The sequence below is a fragment of the Dama dama genome, chromosome 33 (genome assembly GCF_033118175.1).
Source record: "Dama dama isolate Ldn47 chromosome 33, ASM3311817v1, whole genome shotgun sequence".
In the NCBI taxonomy this organism is placed as follows: Eukaryota; Metazoa; Chordata; class Mammalia; order Artiodactyla; family Cervidae; genus Dama; species Dama dama.
The window spans coordinates 20,698,888-20,716,271 of record NC_083713.1 but is presented as its reverse complement, the minus strand read 5'-3'; the positions used below and the strand labels follow the sequence as shown (position 1 = coordinate 20,716,271).

Genomic DNA, 17,384 nt, shown 5'->3' with positions numbered 1-17,384 from the left:
TGTATTTTCTTGAAAATTGGTTCATTTAACAATAGTTTATTAAATGACTATCATGCACTGTTTTGGGAGGTGGACATAAAGGAGAGAACAAGCCTTCAAAAATACAACATTCTAGTTGGGGAGGCCTACACAGGTACTCTCTGCTTTTGAAAGTTTGCTTTGCACCACTTGGTTTTATGAAAGACCTGTATTAGTACCTGTTTTCACTAACTGAAAGAAATCCCAACAGGATTTTTGCTTTTATGATAAAAGCTGAAATTTGAAAATAGTGTTTAGCATTTCTTTTGAAATGCTTTTATAAAGCATTACCTTAATAGAGAGAGGCAGTGGGCATCTCAAGCAGTAACAATAGCACCACTCAGCTCCTTCCCCAGGAACTACACTCAGCATCTCAGCGTCCAGCCGCCATAGCTTTGACTTGTGTCTGGGCATCTGTGCTTTATCTGGATTTATTTTGTGCATCCATTAACAAGATGTGTCCTAAGGAAACTGCTTCTTCACTTTACAACATTTCAACTTAGGGAAGATTTTGCAGTAATTCTCTACTTTCAGATAGTGAGGGGAACAAGTATTTCTAAAGTTATTAATAAGGTACTTTCAGAGTGTTTTACTATGAAAAAAATAAAATAGGAGAATGGGAAAGAAACACAATTTTACCATGGATCATTCCTAAATACATTTTCACTGCCTTGATACAACTGTGATTCTGATAATTTCACATGTAAAATCATACTAAATATGTAAGGATAAGGACATTATCCCATGATTTAGGGAAATTCACACAGAATTCAGAATCATACAACTGGTGAAAACTGCAACGCACATGCTCTTTGGCTTTCACAGCCATCTGTGAGGCCTCCACAGAGACTGTTCTTCAGCTCCCAAGTCCCAAGACAACAGTTGGATCTCAGAGCCACCAGCATCATCATATCCTCAAAGAGAAAGGGAAACTATGGTGATCTGCTTTCAGAAGTTCTCTAAGGATGAGAGCTAAGTGACAGATGCATCTTACCTAGAGACCTTCCTAGTGGGTTTCTGGTACAGTGTGGTTGGCCTGGTACTTCCCAGTGAATAACAAAATGACCATGAGTTACTCCTAATCACTGTAGATGGTAACTGCAGCCATGAAATTAAAAGATGCTTGCTCCTTGGAAGACAAGCGATGTCAAACCTAGACAGCATATTCAAAAGCAGAGACATTACTTTGCCAACAAAGGTCCACTGAGTCAAAACTATGGTTTTTCCAGTAGTCATGTATAGACGCGAGATGGACCATAAAGAAATTTGAATGCCAAAGAATCGATGCTTTTGAACTGTAGTATTGGAGAAGACTCTTGAGAGTCCCTTACAGCAAGGAGATCAAAGCAGTCAATCCTAAAGGAAATCAGTCCTGAATATTCATTGGAAAGACTGATGCTGAAACTGAAGCTCCAATACTTTGGTCACCTGATGGGAAGAACTGACTCCTTGGAAAAGACCCTGATGCTGGGAAAGATTGAAGGCAGGAGGAGAAGGGGACAACAAATGATGAGATGGTGGGATGGCATCACCGACTCAATGGACATGAGTTTGAGCAAGCTCTGGGAGATGGTGATGGACAGAGAAGCCTGATGTGCTGCAGTTCATGGGGTCGCAAAGAGCAGACACAACTGAATGACTGAGCAACAACACATATTTTGGCTAAACTCTAACAGTTTTTTGTGAAGATACTACAAGAAAATAATGTTTTACGTTGTTAACACTTTTAGAACTTTAGAGTTTCCAAATGGTACAAGCGAGAAAGCTAAAAGGAAAGGAATGGGTGGTTTCACCATCTCCCTCTCTTTAGTGGTAAACCAGCTTAACACTCTGGTGGATAATTTTTAAATGGTTCTAGGCTGAAGGAATATATTTTGAGTTCTTTTTCAGGCAGTAGTTATTTTGTTAATGGGAGGTGCCCTAAGATTAGACCAGTGCACCTTACTGAAGCTGAATGTCTAACTCTGACAGTAGATCCTTGTGTGCAATCATATGGTCAGTGCAAATGTAAAATGTTCCATTTTCCTGGCTGGCTCCACATGCCTGGTGATTTTCCACACTGCCAGGGATCAAGAGAGTTGCAGCAAAGCTGTAGTTATGCTACTGGGTAATTTAAGAAGCCACTTCAAAGAGCATTTCAAAAAGTTCAGTTTAACAAATAAGACTTTCAATTTATATCTGCAATGGGTATGAGATTTAATTGAAGGTTTACTCATACCTCATTGCATGGACACATACATGCCCAGCAATGCTTCAGGTGCTGACGTTTCTATTCAGACATTAAATGAGTAAACTTAAGAACTGAAATTCAATGGTGTATGTACCCATATTCAGATTAAAAATACATTTTGGAAAGTCTAATTGTCTAATATGATGTATTAAGGAAGCCCAGACTGTGCTCAATTCCAATTCAGCTGCTCCTTTCCATGTAGGGAAAAGGCATTTAGGTAATGATCTAAATTATGTCTTTTAAGGAAATCCCGTGCTTTTCTTTGTTCGTTTTCATTCTTGAACAAATGAATGCTTAAATATGACTGGAAACCATGAGAAGAGAGAGGTGTTTTTCCATCAAGACACAAAGAAAGTTCTTGAAAGGCTTTCATTTTATCCTTATTATCTGATGTTCCTATAACTAAAATAATTTTTGGCCAATGCATGCATACAGATTTGAAAGTTCAGTAACAACTGTCAAAGACAAGGTGACAAAAAGTTTCCGTGAAATTATTAGATGCACTGTTGAGAGAATTTATGAGAAAAGTTATAAAATATTTAAGAAAAATGAAAAAACTACTTTGTAAAGTATGAATAAGAATTTAGCTCTATTCTGAATTTTGTAATAGCACAGAAGGAAAAATAAAATGATGACAAATGCTATTAATATTTTCTGTGGAAAAGTTACTACCTTCAAAGTATTATACTTTATATTTCTCAATAAGGTATATATTCATATTTCAAACAACAACAACAAAGAGCCCAGTGTGTACATAGTTGACAATGAACTATCTTATCCAAAGAAAAACACTATTCAGAGTGATGGGGACAGCAAACGGATTCACCAAGAGAAACTAAAATAAATGAGTCACCTGTTACCTATGTTTTATTTAGTATTTTGTCTCCTCAGGGTGAAATAAAACAAGGAATAAACCATTTCAGGAATATGGACTGAAGAATAGTTTTTCAATATTAAAGTACTGAAATGCTAAAGTACTAAACAAGATAGGGATTCACTTGAGGATAGCTTATGAGAAGTGATTATTCTACAGGACATTGAAAGAAGATACCCATCCTAAGGTTTGGAAGAACAGGTTAGTATCTGAGATAGAAGATGGTCACCTGCTTTCTGGCTTTTCCTGTTTTTCTTTTTAAAATAGTGGCTTGAGGAACACTCCAAACTTGGCTCTAGGATTAAGCTTCTATAACATAAAATTCAGAGCCAAAAATAAGTCTGAGAAATATCTTTAAAAAAAAACAACAGAACTTTTTATTCTTGGGAAAAAAAGGCATACAAATAACCAAACAGTACTTGCTGATGATTATAAACACAATTTTAAAAAATTATTGGTGCTAAGTCTCTGAATCTAAGTAATAGTGATATATTTGCCTATTTTTCTGGTAAATGAGCTAAAAAAAGGTCATAGGGCCTTTCTCAGTGACTAGTGAGGTAATGAACTTTCTTGATTTACAAACCAATATCCCTCCTCAACAGCCAAATGCACTGATTGACATCCTTTCAAAACCCTTCTGTCAAAGCTAAGCTTGAAAGGATGCTCAATAACTAGTCAGATACATCCTGACACTGAGGCAAAACAGGTCCGTGACACAAATTAAAGAGGCTTAAGATGAACAGAAAACCCCGCCAGGCTGGAAGAATTGCAAAACCGGAAATCTGGACCTGTTTGTATTCTTCACTCTGTAAAGCAAAGTGGAAATGAAGTGCTTTTCCCCCCAAATAGAGGACAACGCGTCCCTTACTCTTGCACTCAGAAGGAACCTGACAGGTGAGGAGCGCAAGGCTCAACGCAAGGCAGCGTATCCATCATTGTGGGCTGTCCCATGCCACACTCTCACATTATAGCAGTAAAATGTCAGGGAGCATCTATACTTTCAAACTTTTAATTTGCTTTGAGTTTCAGAACCTTCCCTCCACTCTACCCCCAAACAGAATCCTAACTGGAAACTCAGTATAATAAAACATTGAAAACAGATCTGGTTAAAGCATGTAGGTCAGGTCCCAGTCTTACCAGTATTATTTTAGACCAACTTGAAAATGAGAAAAGATTTGGAGAATTTTAGTAACTTGCTTGAACCTCTATAGCTAAGACCAGAACCCAGATCTCCTCCTCTGGTTACCAAGTTTGAAATCAAAATCTTTTTCAAAAAATATAAATGATGTGCCAAATGTTGCATAGGATATTATTGTATTAAAAGTGCTTTGTTGTTTACCTGGAAATCAACTTTAACTGGGCATCTTGCATTTTATCTGTTCCCTTCTCCCACTCCCTTCCAGGGATGTCGTGGCTATACCAACGTTGATTCTACTGGTCCTTCTTCAAGCAGGCTTCCCTGCCACACTTAACATTTCAGGACTTTAGTTAGGAAAGTGGTCCCTGAGTGGTTTTGTGGGTGGGTTACATAAAAACTATTATATATTATATAGTCATCTTGCTATTACCTTTTTGTATGGATGGATATGTATATACATATTTACTCTTCTCAGCAAAAAAAAAAACATTTTTGATTCAACTCTGCATTTATATAATACAAAATATACCATACTTGCAAAGTAAAATAAAGAATTTTAATAAAGTGCCTTCCTCTGCTCTCTGGGGGCGATAATTGCTTTATTAAATAAGTACAGCTTGACATTAATATTTATTCACTTGATTTATAATTATTTTTATGAGATGAAAGGAGGCTACACTTCACACCAAAAGTAGTTTAAACTGAACTGCCTTCCTTTCTTTTGAATTTGTAAGGAATTGTAGTGTTTTGAATTTGTAACGAAGGAACATTTACTTCTAGGTAAAACAATTTTATCCACCAAATTTATTTCAAATATAAACAAAGCCCTTTCTGTCCCTGTGTGTTCAGAGTAAGAGCATCATATATAAGAGAAAAGTGAATATGGCAAATAAAATAAAATAATCAGTTAAAAATACATCAATTTCCTTACAGTTTGACCATGGACATGGCATCAAGATTTCCTAATCAAGCAAAGGAGAAAGACCTATAAGAATTACAGAGCAAGTTGTCATGAATCACAAAATCCCTTAGTAATGTTCATGAAGAGTCTTAATATTATGAAGCAAAATCACGGGTATTTTTAATCTACCTCTGAAGACTTTCAGAAACATTTCTGAGTTATTCTGTTTTTCATTCTGAAATTCAGTCTCTCAGGATGCTGACTTCAAAATCTTCACAACACTCATTTGAAAACTTTTATTTACCCTTCTATCTCCCTCAACTTCTAACACTTACTAAAATGGAAAAAAAAATAACGATATCCAATAGCATGAGAAGTTGATATATTACTTGATTTAAAGGGATTCTTGTAATTAGTCAGGAATCACTGAATCTCTGCCTCGTATCAGAACCATATCACAGTAACAACTGCTGGAAGTTATCAAACCATTGCAGTCCAAGTGGCCTCCTGAAGCTGGGGTTAAAAGCTGGCCTCTGGAAATCAATTGTTCTCAACAGAGAAGAATATTTCAGTGATATGGAAGCCGAAATGGAGACTATAATCTTTTGTGATTACCCTTGAGGCTGAAGCAAATGCAAAAAGGAAAGTCTATGAATTGCTGATAATTTCCTGGGATGCATGATCCCCAGGAAATTGATATTACTCTTGCTTGCAACCAAAATGATGGTTCCCCAGAAAGTGTAGCTTCAAAGAACTCCACATCTGGGTGTCACAATTCTTCTTCAGAGGCTACTCATCCATTAAAGGGGCCGGGCCTGTGAAGCGGCAGCTCTCTCAGAAGACAATGGAGGGTCTGATTGCACAAGGAGTGATGAGCTATGTGCCACAGGCTCTTTCTAGAAAGTTATTTTATGAAGGAACTGATTTAAAATGAATCTGTTTTAATCCCTCCCTTCCTGCCCCAGAAGTCTACAGATTGATACATTTCTCTGCTATTTCTGACAGCTATGGAGCTAGAATATCTTGGCTTGTATATTTTTAAAGTTGTATTTAGGCTAATGTTTATATTCTAAGAAAAAAGTTTTCACACATATGTACATATCTTTAAGGGCTATATAATATTTGGGGATAGAGTATAAACCTACCAGTCACTTTTGAGGAAGCATTGAGTTTACAGGTAGATGTCACACTGAATTTACAATTAGATATTACTGCACAGGTTGCATGGGTTTTTCTCATATGATTGGCAAATTAAATTCAAATTAAATTGGCAAATTAAATAAAAAAAGAAGGCAGTATGGTGAAGAGAGTTCTGTAACAGTCAAAGATTCAAAGAATTTTTAGAATATAATTCCCTTATCAATACAAAAAGGATAAATGAACATGTGGACTATTTTGAGTTTAAAATATTTTAAATTTCCATTTTAACTAATATCAAATTGATTAATAAATAATGTGAGAATAAAGGTTCTATATTTGGAAGCCAACAGTAGTTTGAAAATATAACAGAAAATATGTTTGTGTCTTTGGTGTCAATTACAGTGTGTTACAGGTGCAAAGCTTTTCGGCTCAAAATATCTTTATACATGGCCCTTATAATCTAAATATTATTGGAGGTAAACGGAGAAAAAAGGAATCCAGCCAAACTAGTTGTGGTTATTTCCAACCTCCACTCAATATACCTCCTCCCCAGCACTGCTCAAAATTCATCATTCCTCTTCATGGTTTTCAGGCAGTCAGGTGATTCTGGTCTTTAGGTATGCACTACTTTTATATCATTCAAGCTAACATAAATTGAGTACCTGCTTAGTGCCAGACATGACTTCTTCAAGCTGACTGTAAATTTAAAGCTCACGAATGAGGGCTTAGCCATATTCTTAGCATCGACCTTAGTTAGGACTGCTCTAATGCACAATTCTAGCCCCAGTGATAAACATACCTTGATTTATTTAAGGTAACTGGTTAAGAAGATGAGATCAAAGAGATAGAAATATTAATTAAAATATTTATATTATTTATAAGAATACAGCTTTTCTGTTTGGGAATCACCTCATAAACATCTCATTTGAAATTAATGGGTATTTTAAATTACTAAAAATAGGATGGTGGTATGTTATATTGTTTCGATTTTTTCACATTCACTAAATTCCAGAAATTTTCTAAACTGTCAGTCATATCCTCAATACTCCATAAATATAATAACTCAAATTTTCATGATGTCATGATATAGACAAAGAGAGTATTAATCACCCCTGGTTTTAGATTGAGGAAAAATAGAACCAAGTTACTTTTTTCAAGATCAAAGAAAACAAGTCCATTGTGGTGCTCTGACTCTTGTCAAGTGTTCCTTCCCTATGTAATGAAATAAACTGCCCTTCCTTTCTCACCCCTCCACTCTGGTTCCTGCCCCCCAGGGTGGCACGAAGCAGAGTCCAAGGCCAGGCAGGACTGTCAGAAGACTCACTTTGGAACATGTCAGGCAGCCTTATTTCTCAGATCACACGGGATGTTCCAAGTGGTTTTGGGGAGGAAGTGGGATAGAAATGCTGAATGACTGACTGACTAAATGAATGCATGCCACTGTTTCCTTTAGAAGGCAAGTACTTCAAAGTTGAAACTTAAGTACGTATCATGTGATAATGGCTATTAGTAATCATTTTAGCATCTGGTAGCTTCAGCTCATTTTGGAAATGGAAATTTTGTGGATTTGATTATCATGACAACTAACCCTTTTAAAAAGCCTCTTGATGAAGGTGAAAGAGGAGAGTGAAAAAGTTGGCTTAAAGCTCAACATTCAGAAAACTAAGATCATTTTTGCATCTGGGCCCATTACTTCATGGCAAATAGATGAGGAAACAGTGGAAACAGTGGCTGACTTTATTTTTCTGGGCTCCAAAATCACTGCAGATGGTGATTGCAGCCATGAAATTAAAACACACTTATTCCCTGGAAGGAAAGCTATGACCAACCTAGACAGCATATTAAAAAGCAGAGACATTACTTTGTCAACAAGGTCCATCTAGCCAAGGCTATGGTTTTTCCAGTAGTCATGTATGGATGTGACAGTTGGACTATAAAGAAAGCTGAGAGCAGAAGAATTGATGCTTTTGAACTGTGGTGTTGGAGAAGACTCTTGAGAGTCCCTTGGACTACAAGGAAGATCTAACCAGTCCATCCTAAAGGAGATCAGTCCTGGGTGTTCATTGGAAGGACTGACGCTGAAGCTGAAACTCCAATACTTTGGCCATCTGATGCGAAGAGCTGACTCATTGGAAAAGACCCTGATGCTGGGAAAGATTGAGGGCAGGAGGAGAAGGGGACGACAGAGGATGAGATGGCTGGATGGCATCACCGACTTAATGGACATGGGTTTGGGTAGACTCCAGGAGTTGGTGATGGACAGGGAGGCCTGGTGTGCTGCAGTTCATGGGGTCGCAAAGAGTCGGACATGACTGAGTGACTGAACTGAACTGAACTAACCCTTTTACATATTAGGGAAATTTGATGTCTACATAAGGAAAACAAAGAAATTAGACCCAGATACAAGTTTTGAATCGTTGGAGACTTTCTGTATGTATCTAATTATTTGTAAATCACAAGCCTGCGAAACAGAACACATATATTTCCTACTCTACCTCTCAGATCTTCACTTGGCTCTAGAAACTGTCCCTAATAAGAGAAAACAAGCATGAGACTGACAAGACAAATTCATCTTCTGAATAGAATATACTGCAAGGCCTGATGTTAGAAGCCACGAGGATTTATTGGATACTTTAAATAATATGCCCCACATGAACAACCTGTGAGAAATACACACATTTAAATTCAGGATACTGTAGGGTGGAGAACCAGCTCTTGCCTGTCTGATAGTTTTTACTGCCCTTTTCATTGGCAGAGCTGTCTATGGGAAGAAATGAGAAGACTAGATTATATTCTACAACCTTCTGCTCTGCAAAAAGGGTACCACAAAGACACATGTAGCCTATTTTAAACATAGATGTGTTAAAAAAAAATTTCATTGTAGTATGTCTTTAAAATACATTAAAGCCCTCTGATACTAGAATTCCATGAAAATAAGGTACTATTTACATAATTTATGTTCTTTCATGTTGTCTCAAGCATCAGAATGTAAAAAGGAAGGTAATAAAACTTAAATTGACAGCTAAACCTGTGAAAAAAAGTATTTTTCCAAGATCCCTACTGAGTTCCACAAAGATGTTGAAACTTCACAGATTGCTAAATAGCACTCCAATTCATCTTTAGCACCCTCAAAAGCCACTATAAAAATAAAGGGATTAGAATATTCCAAAAGACGCTTTTCCCTTCCCCAAAGAGATTTGAGATCTAATTCTGAATATAAGAATCTAGAGAGAAGAATAAAAAAAGGTCTGTGCTATTGATGGCTTGGGTTCCCAAGCTTTTGATAAAGGTTTCTCAAGGAACACCACCATCAATTATTGTTTATAGAGCAGGTGATTTAGAAATACTGTTTCTGGGCTGGAAGCAATGTTTTGTACAATAATATTCTGCCACACTTTATATTTATTAAGCTCTCCTACTTTACCACAGGCAGAAAAAGGCTTGGTCACTGAAAGAACCTAGGAACAAGGTTGTTGTTGGTTTCTTCTTTTAATTAGCTGGAGATTTGTTAAGAATAAGATACATTTTTAAAAAAGAGGGCCTGACACAGACACTTTTGCCAAGTTGACTCTACTCTAAAAAATGCTGACCTGGGACAGCGCCAAGACTGAAGATCTGTCTTGCCAGAAAATCTGATGTGCCCTCCAAGTACACATAATCCTTGAAACTCTAGCACTGAAGATGAGGCTCCAGAGCCATGTGAGGTTGAGGCTAGGATAATGAAAGGGACACGAAAGAGGACACAGCATGGTGGAACTATGGGTTCCCCTTTTCACATGCTCCTGAAACCTTGTGATTCCTGACCCTGTAAAGGTGCATCAAGGTCTTAACCTGATGTTTCTTGGCAGCTTTTATCAACTGACTTCACTATTCATTATAAGCAGAATGCTCTGTTATCTGATGACAAATTAAACAAGAGGAAGAAGTAATATCTACCAGATAGTGAAAGCAGTTTCTGTCTTATTCACTATTACTCCTCCTTAGCACAAAGACTGGCACATGTAGACACTCCACAAGTGGTTGTGAATGCATGTTTTTTCCTGGATGCCTTGAACAAATAATTTCATTAAGGACAGAGCACATACATGGCCACATATTATGTAAGCATACATGCATATCTACATACCCTATCAATAATACCTATATATTCTAAAAGGATTTCAAGAGTGAAAAAAGAAATGGGATATTTGAACACAATCTAAGGACTTCATTAAATTGATATAGATATCAAAGGCAGGTAAAAATGGAATGTTCTAGCTTACTTCAGGTTTCCTTATAGTAACATCTCATGAGAAGCATGGCATGAATTCACAGCAAAGTGAATATGAGTTTGATTCCTTATTTCTTTATTTTGGACCTCCTTGATAAATATATGATTATTTCTACTAAAAGAAAGAAAACATTTAAATAGTCATTGAAATCACAAACTATGAACGATCCAGAATCTCAAAGAATTTAGAACGATAAAATAAATGGTAAACATTTCTCATTCTACAACTTGTTATGAATGATTCAAAGAATCATATAGCAATTTGGGACTTTATACAATAGAAATAATCTTTATTCTTCTCCACATGTTTGTTCATGAGTCAGGAAAAAAATAATTTCAAGGTAGGTAATAAAAATCCATTTTTTTCACAAAAATAAGATTATTGAGCCTCTTGCAATAAAGTATCAGTGACCTTCATTGTGCATAGCCTTTCCTGGAGGAGATGCAAAAACAAGGCAGGACTCACAAAGACATTTGAAATAAACAGGCATGGAAAATACTGCCAATCAGTAGAGAAACTGACAGATGACTGTGGTCTTATGGGGGCTCTTGATTATAGTTATAGCTCTGGAGTGTCACACAAGTATATCTGTGCATATATCTAACACATGACTGTCAAAAAGAAACTTGAAAAAGTTGGACATGATTTAGCAAATCAATAACAACAAAAACAAAAACAGTATACAGGCTGCATATGTGTCTTAGTCTGCTTGAGCTGCCATAACAAAATACCATGGACTGGGTGGCTGAAACAACACAAATAAATTCTCACAATCTTGGAGGCTTAAAGTACAAGATCAAGGGCACCAGCACAGTCAGGTTATGCTAAGAGCTGTCTTTCTGCTTGCAGATGGCTTCCTTTGCACTATGTTTTCACACGGTAGATAAGGGAATAGCTTTCTGGTGTCTTTACTTTAAAAGGGCACTAATCACCTTATGAGGGCACCACCCTCATGACCTCATCTAACTAATTATCTCTCAAAGGCCCAATTTCTAAGTATTATCAGGTGTTAGAGCTTCAATATGTGAATTTGGGGAGGACATATTCAGTCCATAATAGCATGTGTGTAGGTATGCCTACAAAATGGACCTATTTTATCATATTAAGTTGACATGATCCATTATGGTAAGTATGCAACTTATTTAAAATTAGAAGACATCTCTTATTAAGGATCAGTTCAGTTCAGTTCAGTTGCTCAGTCATGTCCGACTCTTTGTGACCCCATGAATTGCAGCATGCCAGGCCTCCCTGTCCATCACCAACTCCCGGAGTTCACTCAAACCCATGTCCATCGAGTTGGTGAAGCCATTCAGCCATCTCATCCTCTATCATCCCCTTCTCCTCCTGCCCCCAATCCCTCTCAGCATCAGGGTCTTTTCCAGTGAGTCAACTCTTCGCATAAGGTGGCTGCTGCTGCTGCTGCTGCTAAGTCACTTCAGTCATGGCTGACTCTGTGAGACCCCACAGACGGCAGCCCACCAGGCTCCCCCATCCCTGGGATTCTCCAGGCAAGAACACTGGAGTGGGGTGCCATTTCCTTCTCCAATGCATGAAAGTAAAAAGTGAAAGGGAAGTTGCTCAGTCATGTCCAACTCTTAGCGACCCCATGGTCTGCAGCCTACCAGTCCATGGGATTCTCCAGGCAACAGTGCTGGAGTGGGGTGCCATTGCCTTCTCCGATGAGGTGGCTAACCATGTATTATCCAGGTATAGAACACCAAGTATTAAATACCAAGTATTATCCAGGTAAGAGGAAGATAAAAATGGAATCCACAATAAATGATTGGGAGATTCTAATAGGAAGAAATAATTATATCCATTTGACAGCTAAAAATAATCATGCACAGAAATTAAAGGATGACCATGAAGTACTTAGCAAATTGAAGTAAAGTGAATAACAAAATAAAGAAAATAGTTCTATTGGGATGCAAAAATTCATTCTTTCTGGCCTTTCTTGAACACTATAAAGTTCAGTAACTATTTTCACTTTATCTATTTTGGGGGGGGGGTTATTATATTATCTTGCCTTTTATTATTAATTCTATTTCTTATAAGTTTCTTGGGCACTATGGTACTCTTGTTTTAATTTTTTGTTTATCTCCTTCCCCAAACCCAGTACTCCTTAGTTCATATATTATGTTTTCATATGGAATGTTAATTCCCTAACTAATGACCTTGATTTTAAACTAAATGCTCCTAAGTCTAGGACCTAGGACAAAGAATGCAGTTGATATTTGTAGAGTTTCCATACCATCCACACAGAGAAAGCCAGAACTATAGCTAGAGAAAAGTTTATATCTAATTACTCCTTTTAAACTAAAAAAGGATAATAATTCTCAGGAAAATAAAAGTAAACACCTGCTCTTATCACCTTGTCCTTAGGGCTCAGAAATGCTGAAATTCCCTTTGCTAGAAGGGGTACCAGGAACACTGAAAACTGAGGAACTGGAGCCCTTTCCTCTATCCTTCCTTCAAAGAAGTTTTATTGAGCAGCTCTGCCGGACACCAAACGTACAAAGATAAAATACAGCCCTTGTTCTCAAGAGTCCGACAGTCCAGTGAAGATTGGTGGTTAATCAGGGAGAATGTGGTGCAATTGGGAGTTACTTTGGGAATACAGAGGATAGGCACTTAAGTCAGACAGGAAGCGTCACAGAAAGTATCCTGTGAAGGAGGCGCTATCTGTGTTGGGCCCTGAATGACAAATAAACCAAGGTTGGGTAGCATGGTGGAAGTGAGCCTCAGTGACTTGCCTGGCAGGAAAGTCTATCAAGCTTTAGATAAAAAGGTCAAGACCTTTAAAAATTTCCACTTTGGTTTGCTCAGTCTTTCACCTGTAAGAGGCTCAAACAGTCCCTTTGTGAAGTACAACTACTGAAGAGCAGAGTTAATATCCTCATTCCCCAGACATGCACCCTTGACATATAGTCCACCACAAAATATTGGTGAGCCAAACCCCGTTTTCCCTAGCATGTCTGCTCAGAGCTCTCCTTCAGAAGTGTTCTTGAATTTTTTGCTTATTCTCACCTGTAAACACTGAGACAGATTTTGTCATTTGTAAGGGAAGATGGCCACTAACTGAATACTGTGAGGCATGTATCTTCATTGCATACAATTTAGTATAGAATAGCCACCTATTCTGCTTTCAGATATGACAGAATCCCATTTCATTCTTGCTGTGTTTACTGCATAACAGTATCATACTCCACTATAAAAATAGGAGGAAATCATTACTTCACATATGTATTTTAAATCCACTTAGAGAAAATAGCAAAACTTGGAACTTCCAAAGCTTTCAGCTATGGTCTCAGAGTACAGTGTTTATTCTTCTGATAATAGTTATGAGTTAAAACATATTTCTTATATTTACTAATATTATTCATGATTTAAAAATGAAGTGATTATGATAGCATTCATGTTGGTTCTCAAAGAGCACATAGACTACTGAGTAGAATATACTTTTAAAATTTGCTAACAAGAGATTATAACTTTTGAAAATACATTCTGCTTCATAGATATTGTTTGCAAAGGTCTATATTACACATTCAAAAAATCCTTTCCTCTTTCTGCTTAATGATTCTGCTGAAAATTGTCTACCAAGCTGCCAAAAAGAGCACAGATTTCTTTCTTTCTTTTTTTTTTTTAGAGCACAGATTTCTGATTGAGCTTTGTTCACACTGAATGAAGTGAGAGGTGACATGGACCAAAAGAGCCAAGGACACAGAAGAGCCAGAACATCAGTTTTGAAGTCAGAAGATTCTAATTCAAGACTCAGTTCTTCCTTCACTAATGCCTTTGCCTCATGTAGACAATACAAATAATAATCATGGTCGATTAAAATGTTCTAATGTCTGAGTCCTTTGAAGAATGTAAAATATCGCACAATACAATAATCCAGTATATTTATTAGTAGTGATGTAAAACTATTTTCCTAGGAAAATGTGGATAGTGACTTCTATGAAATTGCCCTGGGAAGTCTGTTGGGTGAATTAGACACTGGAATGGAAAAGATGATAGGAAAAGGATGAGAGTAATTGAAACTTCAAATCAGTGAAAAATCGTAGGTAACCCAATGATCCCATTAATTCAATTTTTTTGCAAGACGATAGAGGGTCTCACTTGCAATGATTTAATTTTTAATATATTACCAGAAGAACTCTCTATCCAATAAATGCCTTGGATATAATATAGAGAGAATAAAATGATTATGTCAGGCAGTTCTTTGCTATATTCTTCACTTTCATGAAAAAATATTTTCATTTGAAAGTTACAAGTTTATTTGCCTCTAAGAAGAAAAAACAATGAAATTCTACTAGTAGAATTATTTCTTGGATTTTCTCAAATATTAATATGCTGCTGCTAAATCACTTTAGTTGTGTCCAACTCTGTGCGACCACATGGACTGCAGCCTACCAAGCTCCTTTGTCCATGGGATTTTCCAGGCAAGAGTACTGGAGTGGGGTGCCATTGCCTTCTCCCAAATATTAATATATCATATGGTTAAGAGCTATGGTGGCTCAGACGGTAAAGAATCTGCCTGCAATGCAGGAGACCTGAATTCGATCCCTGGGTTGGGAAGATTCTCCTGGAGGAGGGCATGGCAATCCACTCAGTATTCTTGCCTGGGGAATCCCATGGACAGAGAAGCCTGGTGGGATCTACGGGGCTGCAAAGAGCTGGGCACGACTGAGTGACTAACATCAGTGCATCTGTAAGCCCTACACAACATTAACAAGTCATTATAAGGCTTTTTTTTAACTTATAAAATATTCTTTCCACTGTTGCTTTACTGCCATTAAAAACAGAGGAATATATGTAAGACATTTGGAAGTTCTCTAAAAGTGACTTAGAGAACAGCACTAATCAGATGGTAGGTTCCTGTTGTATACGCACATAACATACTTCTAGAAGGGGCTGGAAGAATGCAGACCAGCCGCTGAGAGCACTTTTCTCCAGTGAAGGGAGTGTGTCTACAGTGGTAGGGAATGGTGACTTTGACATTTTGCTTTGAATGTTAATGTTTTATTTGAATTTCTGAAATAAGTACTACTTGTGTTAAAAAAAAAAAAATACAGAGAGGTAAACCACCATGGGAGACATTTATGCTTACTCACATTTTCAGTTCTGCTTTCTGACAGTGACCGGACTTCTGCAGTGGTTATAAATGCTGTCTTTCAAATGTACATTAATCAAAACACGAGTATCTAATAAACGCTTTCAGAAGTAAAGCTTAATTCAATTATGTCTGGAATGCATCACCCATGTTTAGATAGAGGATAGAACAGGCATGCTTCAGTTCATTCTCTAAAGTGGTACAAAATGTTGCTTTGGCATGGTCACTCCTGATGGATAAAATGACCAGGGCAGGTGTGATTTATCTTACTGAGCAGCTCCACTTCACTAGAAACAATGTTCATTGTTTTAAGCCTTTAAAAAAAATTGTGTGACTTGTGTCTGAAAAACCCCAAGAAGATGATAACATTCAACCATTACTTGCTAAGTCAAGGCCAGTACTCTTTAAAAAGCTGGCTGACCAATGACCCTTTAATTACCTTACAAGGCCTAAGTTACTACAGAAGGCCTGTCAGCAGATTTTATTTACAATCCTTGAGGAAAAGTCCTGCTGCTGTTTTCACTTCATACAGAAGATAAATCTGCAGAAGGACATATCTGGCAGTGCTTCAGATGTCCACTGTCTGGTGATGTTGATAATGCAGTTCTTTTTCTTGATTATGGTAGCTTCTATTCTATAATGCCGGATCATTCATGTAGACCATCATGCCCCAACGGCTGTATTCATTGACTGAACAGACATAATTTATGCAATTATCTGAACTGGTCAACCTTTTACTGTAAGCTTAGAAGCTGGCTATGGACAGATTTTGGGCAGAATTCTATTGTTGAAGGGTGTCATGCTCCACGTGGCATACCTATAAAAACTGTCTTTCATTCAGATAAAAGGTTAGCTGCCCCGAATAAAGAACATTGGCAGTTACAGGTAATTCACTAATATTTATCATGTTTTAAAATGAATGTCAAAGTATCATGTGGACAACTAACATGCAGATATAAAGTGCATTTTTTCTTTTTACTAATAGCATCAGATTCACATAATCTACAATAGCTTCCAAATAAAATTTGTTTGTGTAAGAGTCTTTATCTAAAAAAAAAAAAAAATCTTCCAAATAAAAATGTCCCCAGGGAGATGAAACACACACTATTTTTTTCTTTCTAGAAGTAGGGAAAAATCAATGTGACTTAAGATCTCTAAATTGTGTTCCTGAGCATGGTAACAGAAACCCAGAAATAACGTAGGTTCTGAAGTCCCTGAAAAAGTCTATCAAAATTGCACAAAGCAACAGGTGAAAGTTGCCTGCGTAAATATTTGTAAAACAAATATGCTGGTTTTTGTTTGGACTAATTCTCATGGGTGAAGCATTATCTTGCATAATACAGCTGAGTTGCATAACCAATATATGGTTTAAAATTACACACGTGGGCACAGGTCACATCTATTGCCTATTCACAACTGTAATGAAAGAGACTGAGGAGGAGATAAATAAAATAAAAATGCATGTACTCACTGTGTTAAAATTTGGAAAGAGCCCAACAGCAGAATTACTGTCCACTGGAAACGACATAAACGGTTTGATATCCAGTGAAGGCTGCATCATCAGGGTCGGTGCGCGCACAAGAGCAGGAAGGGTAGTAGTATGGCATGTACTGCCTGCCAAGAACAGAACAAAAATGAATTTAACCTCACATCCATCTCCCTCCCCAACTTAAAGCACACAAACAAGACTGCTGAGCTG

General features: G+C 37.2%; 1 protein-coding gene across 4 annotated transcripts in view; it reads right to left on the bottom strand.

Annotated features, from left to right (window-relative positions):
* Positions 1 to 17,384, bottom strand: part of ZNF385B (zinc finger protein 385B) — a 342,813-nt gene that overhangs the window by 80,238 nt on the left and 245,191 nt on the right. For all 4 annotated transcript variants that reach the window (XM_061135163.1, XM_061135164.1, XM_061135165.1 and 1 more), the window contains one exon: positions 17,157 to 17,299. In XM_061135163.1, the coding sequence (XP_060991146.1) occupies positions 17,157 to 17,299 (143 nt within the window). The remainder of the gene's footprint in view (positions 1 to 17,156; positions 17,300 to 17,384) is intronic.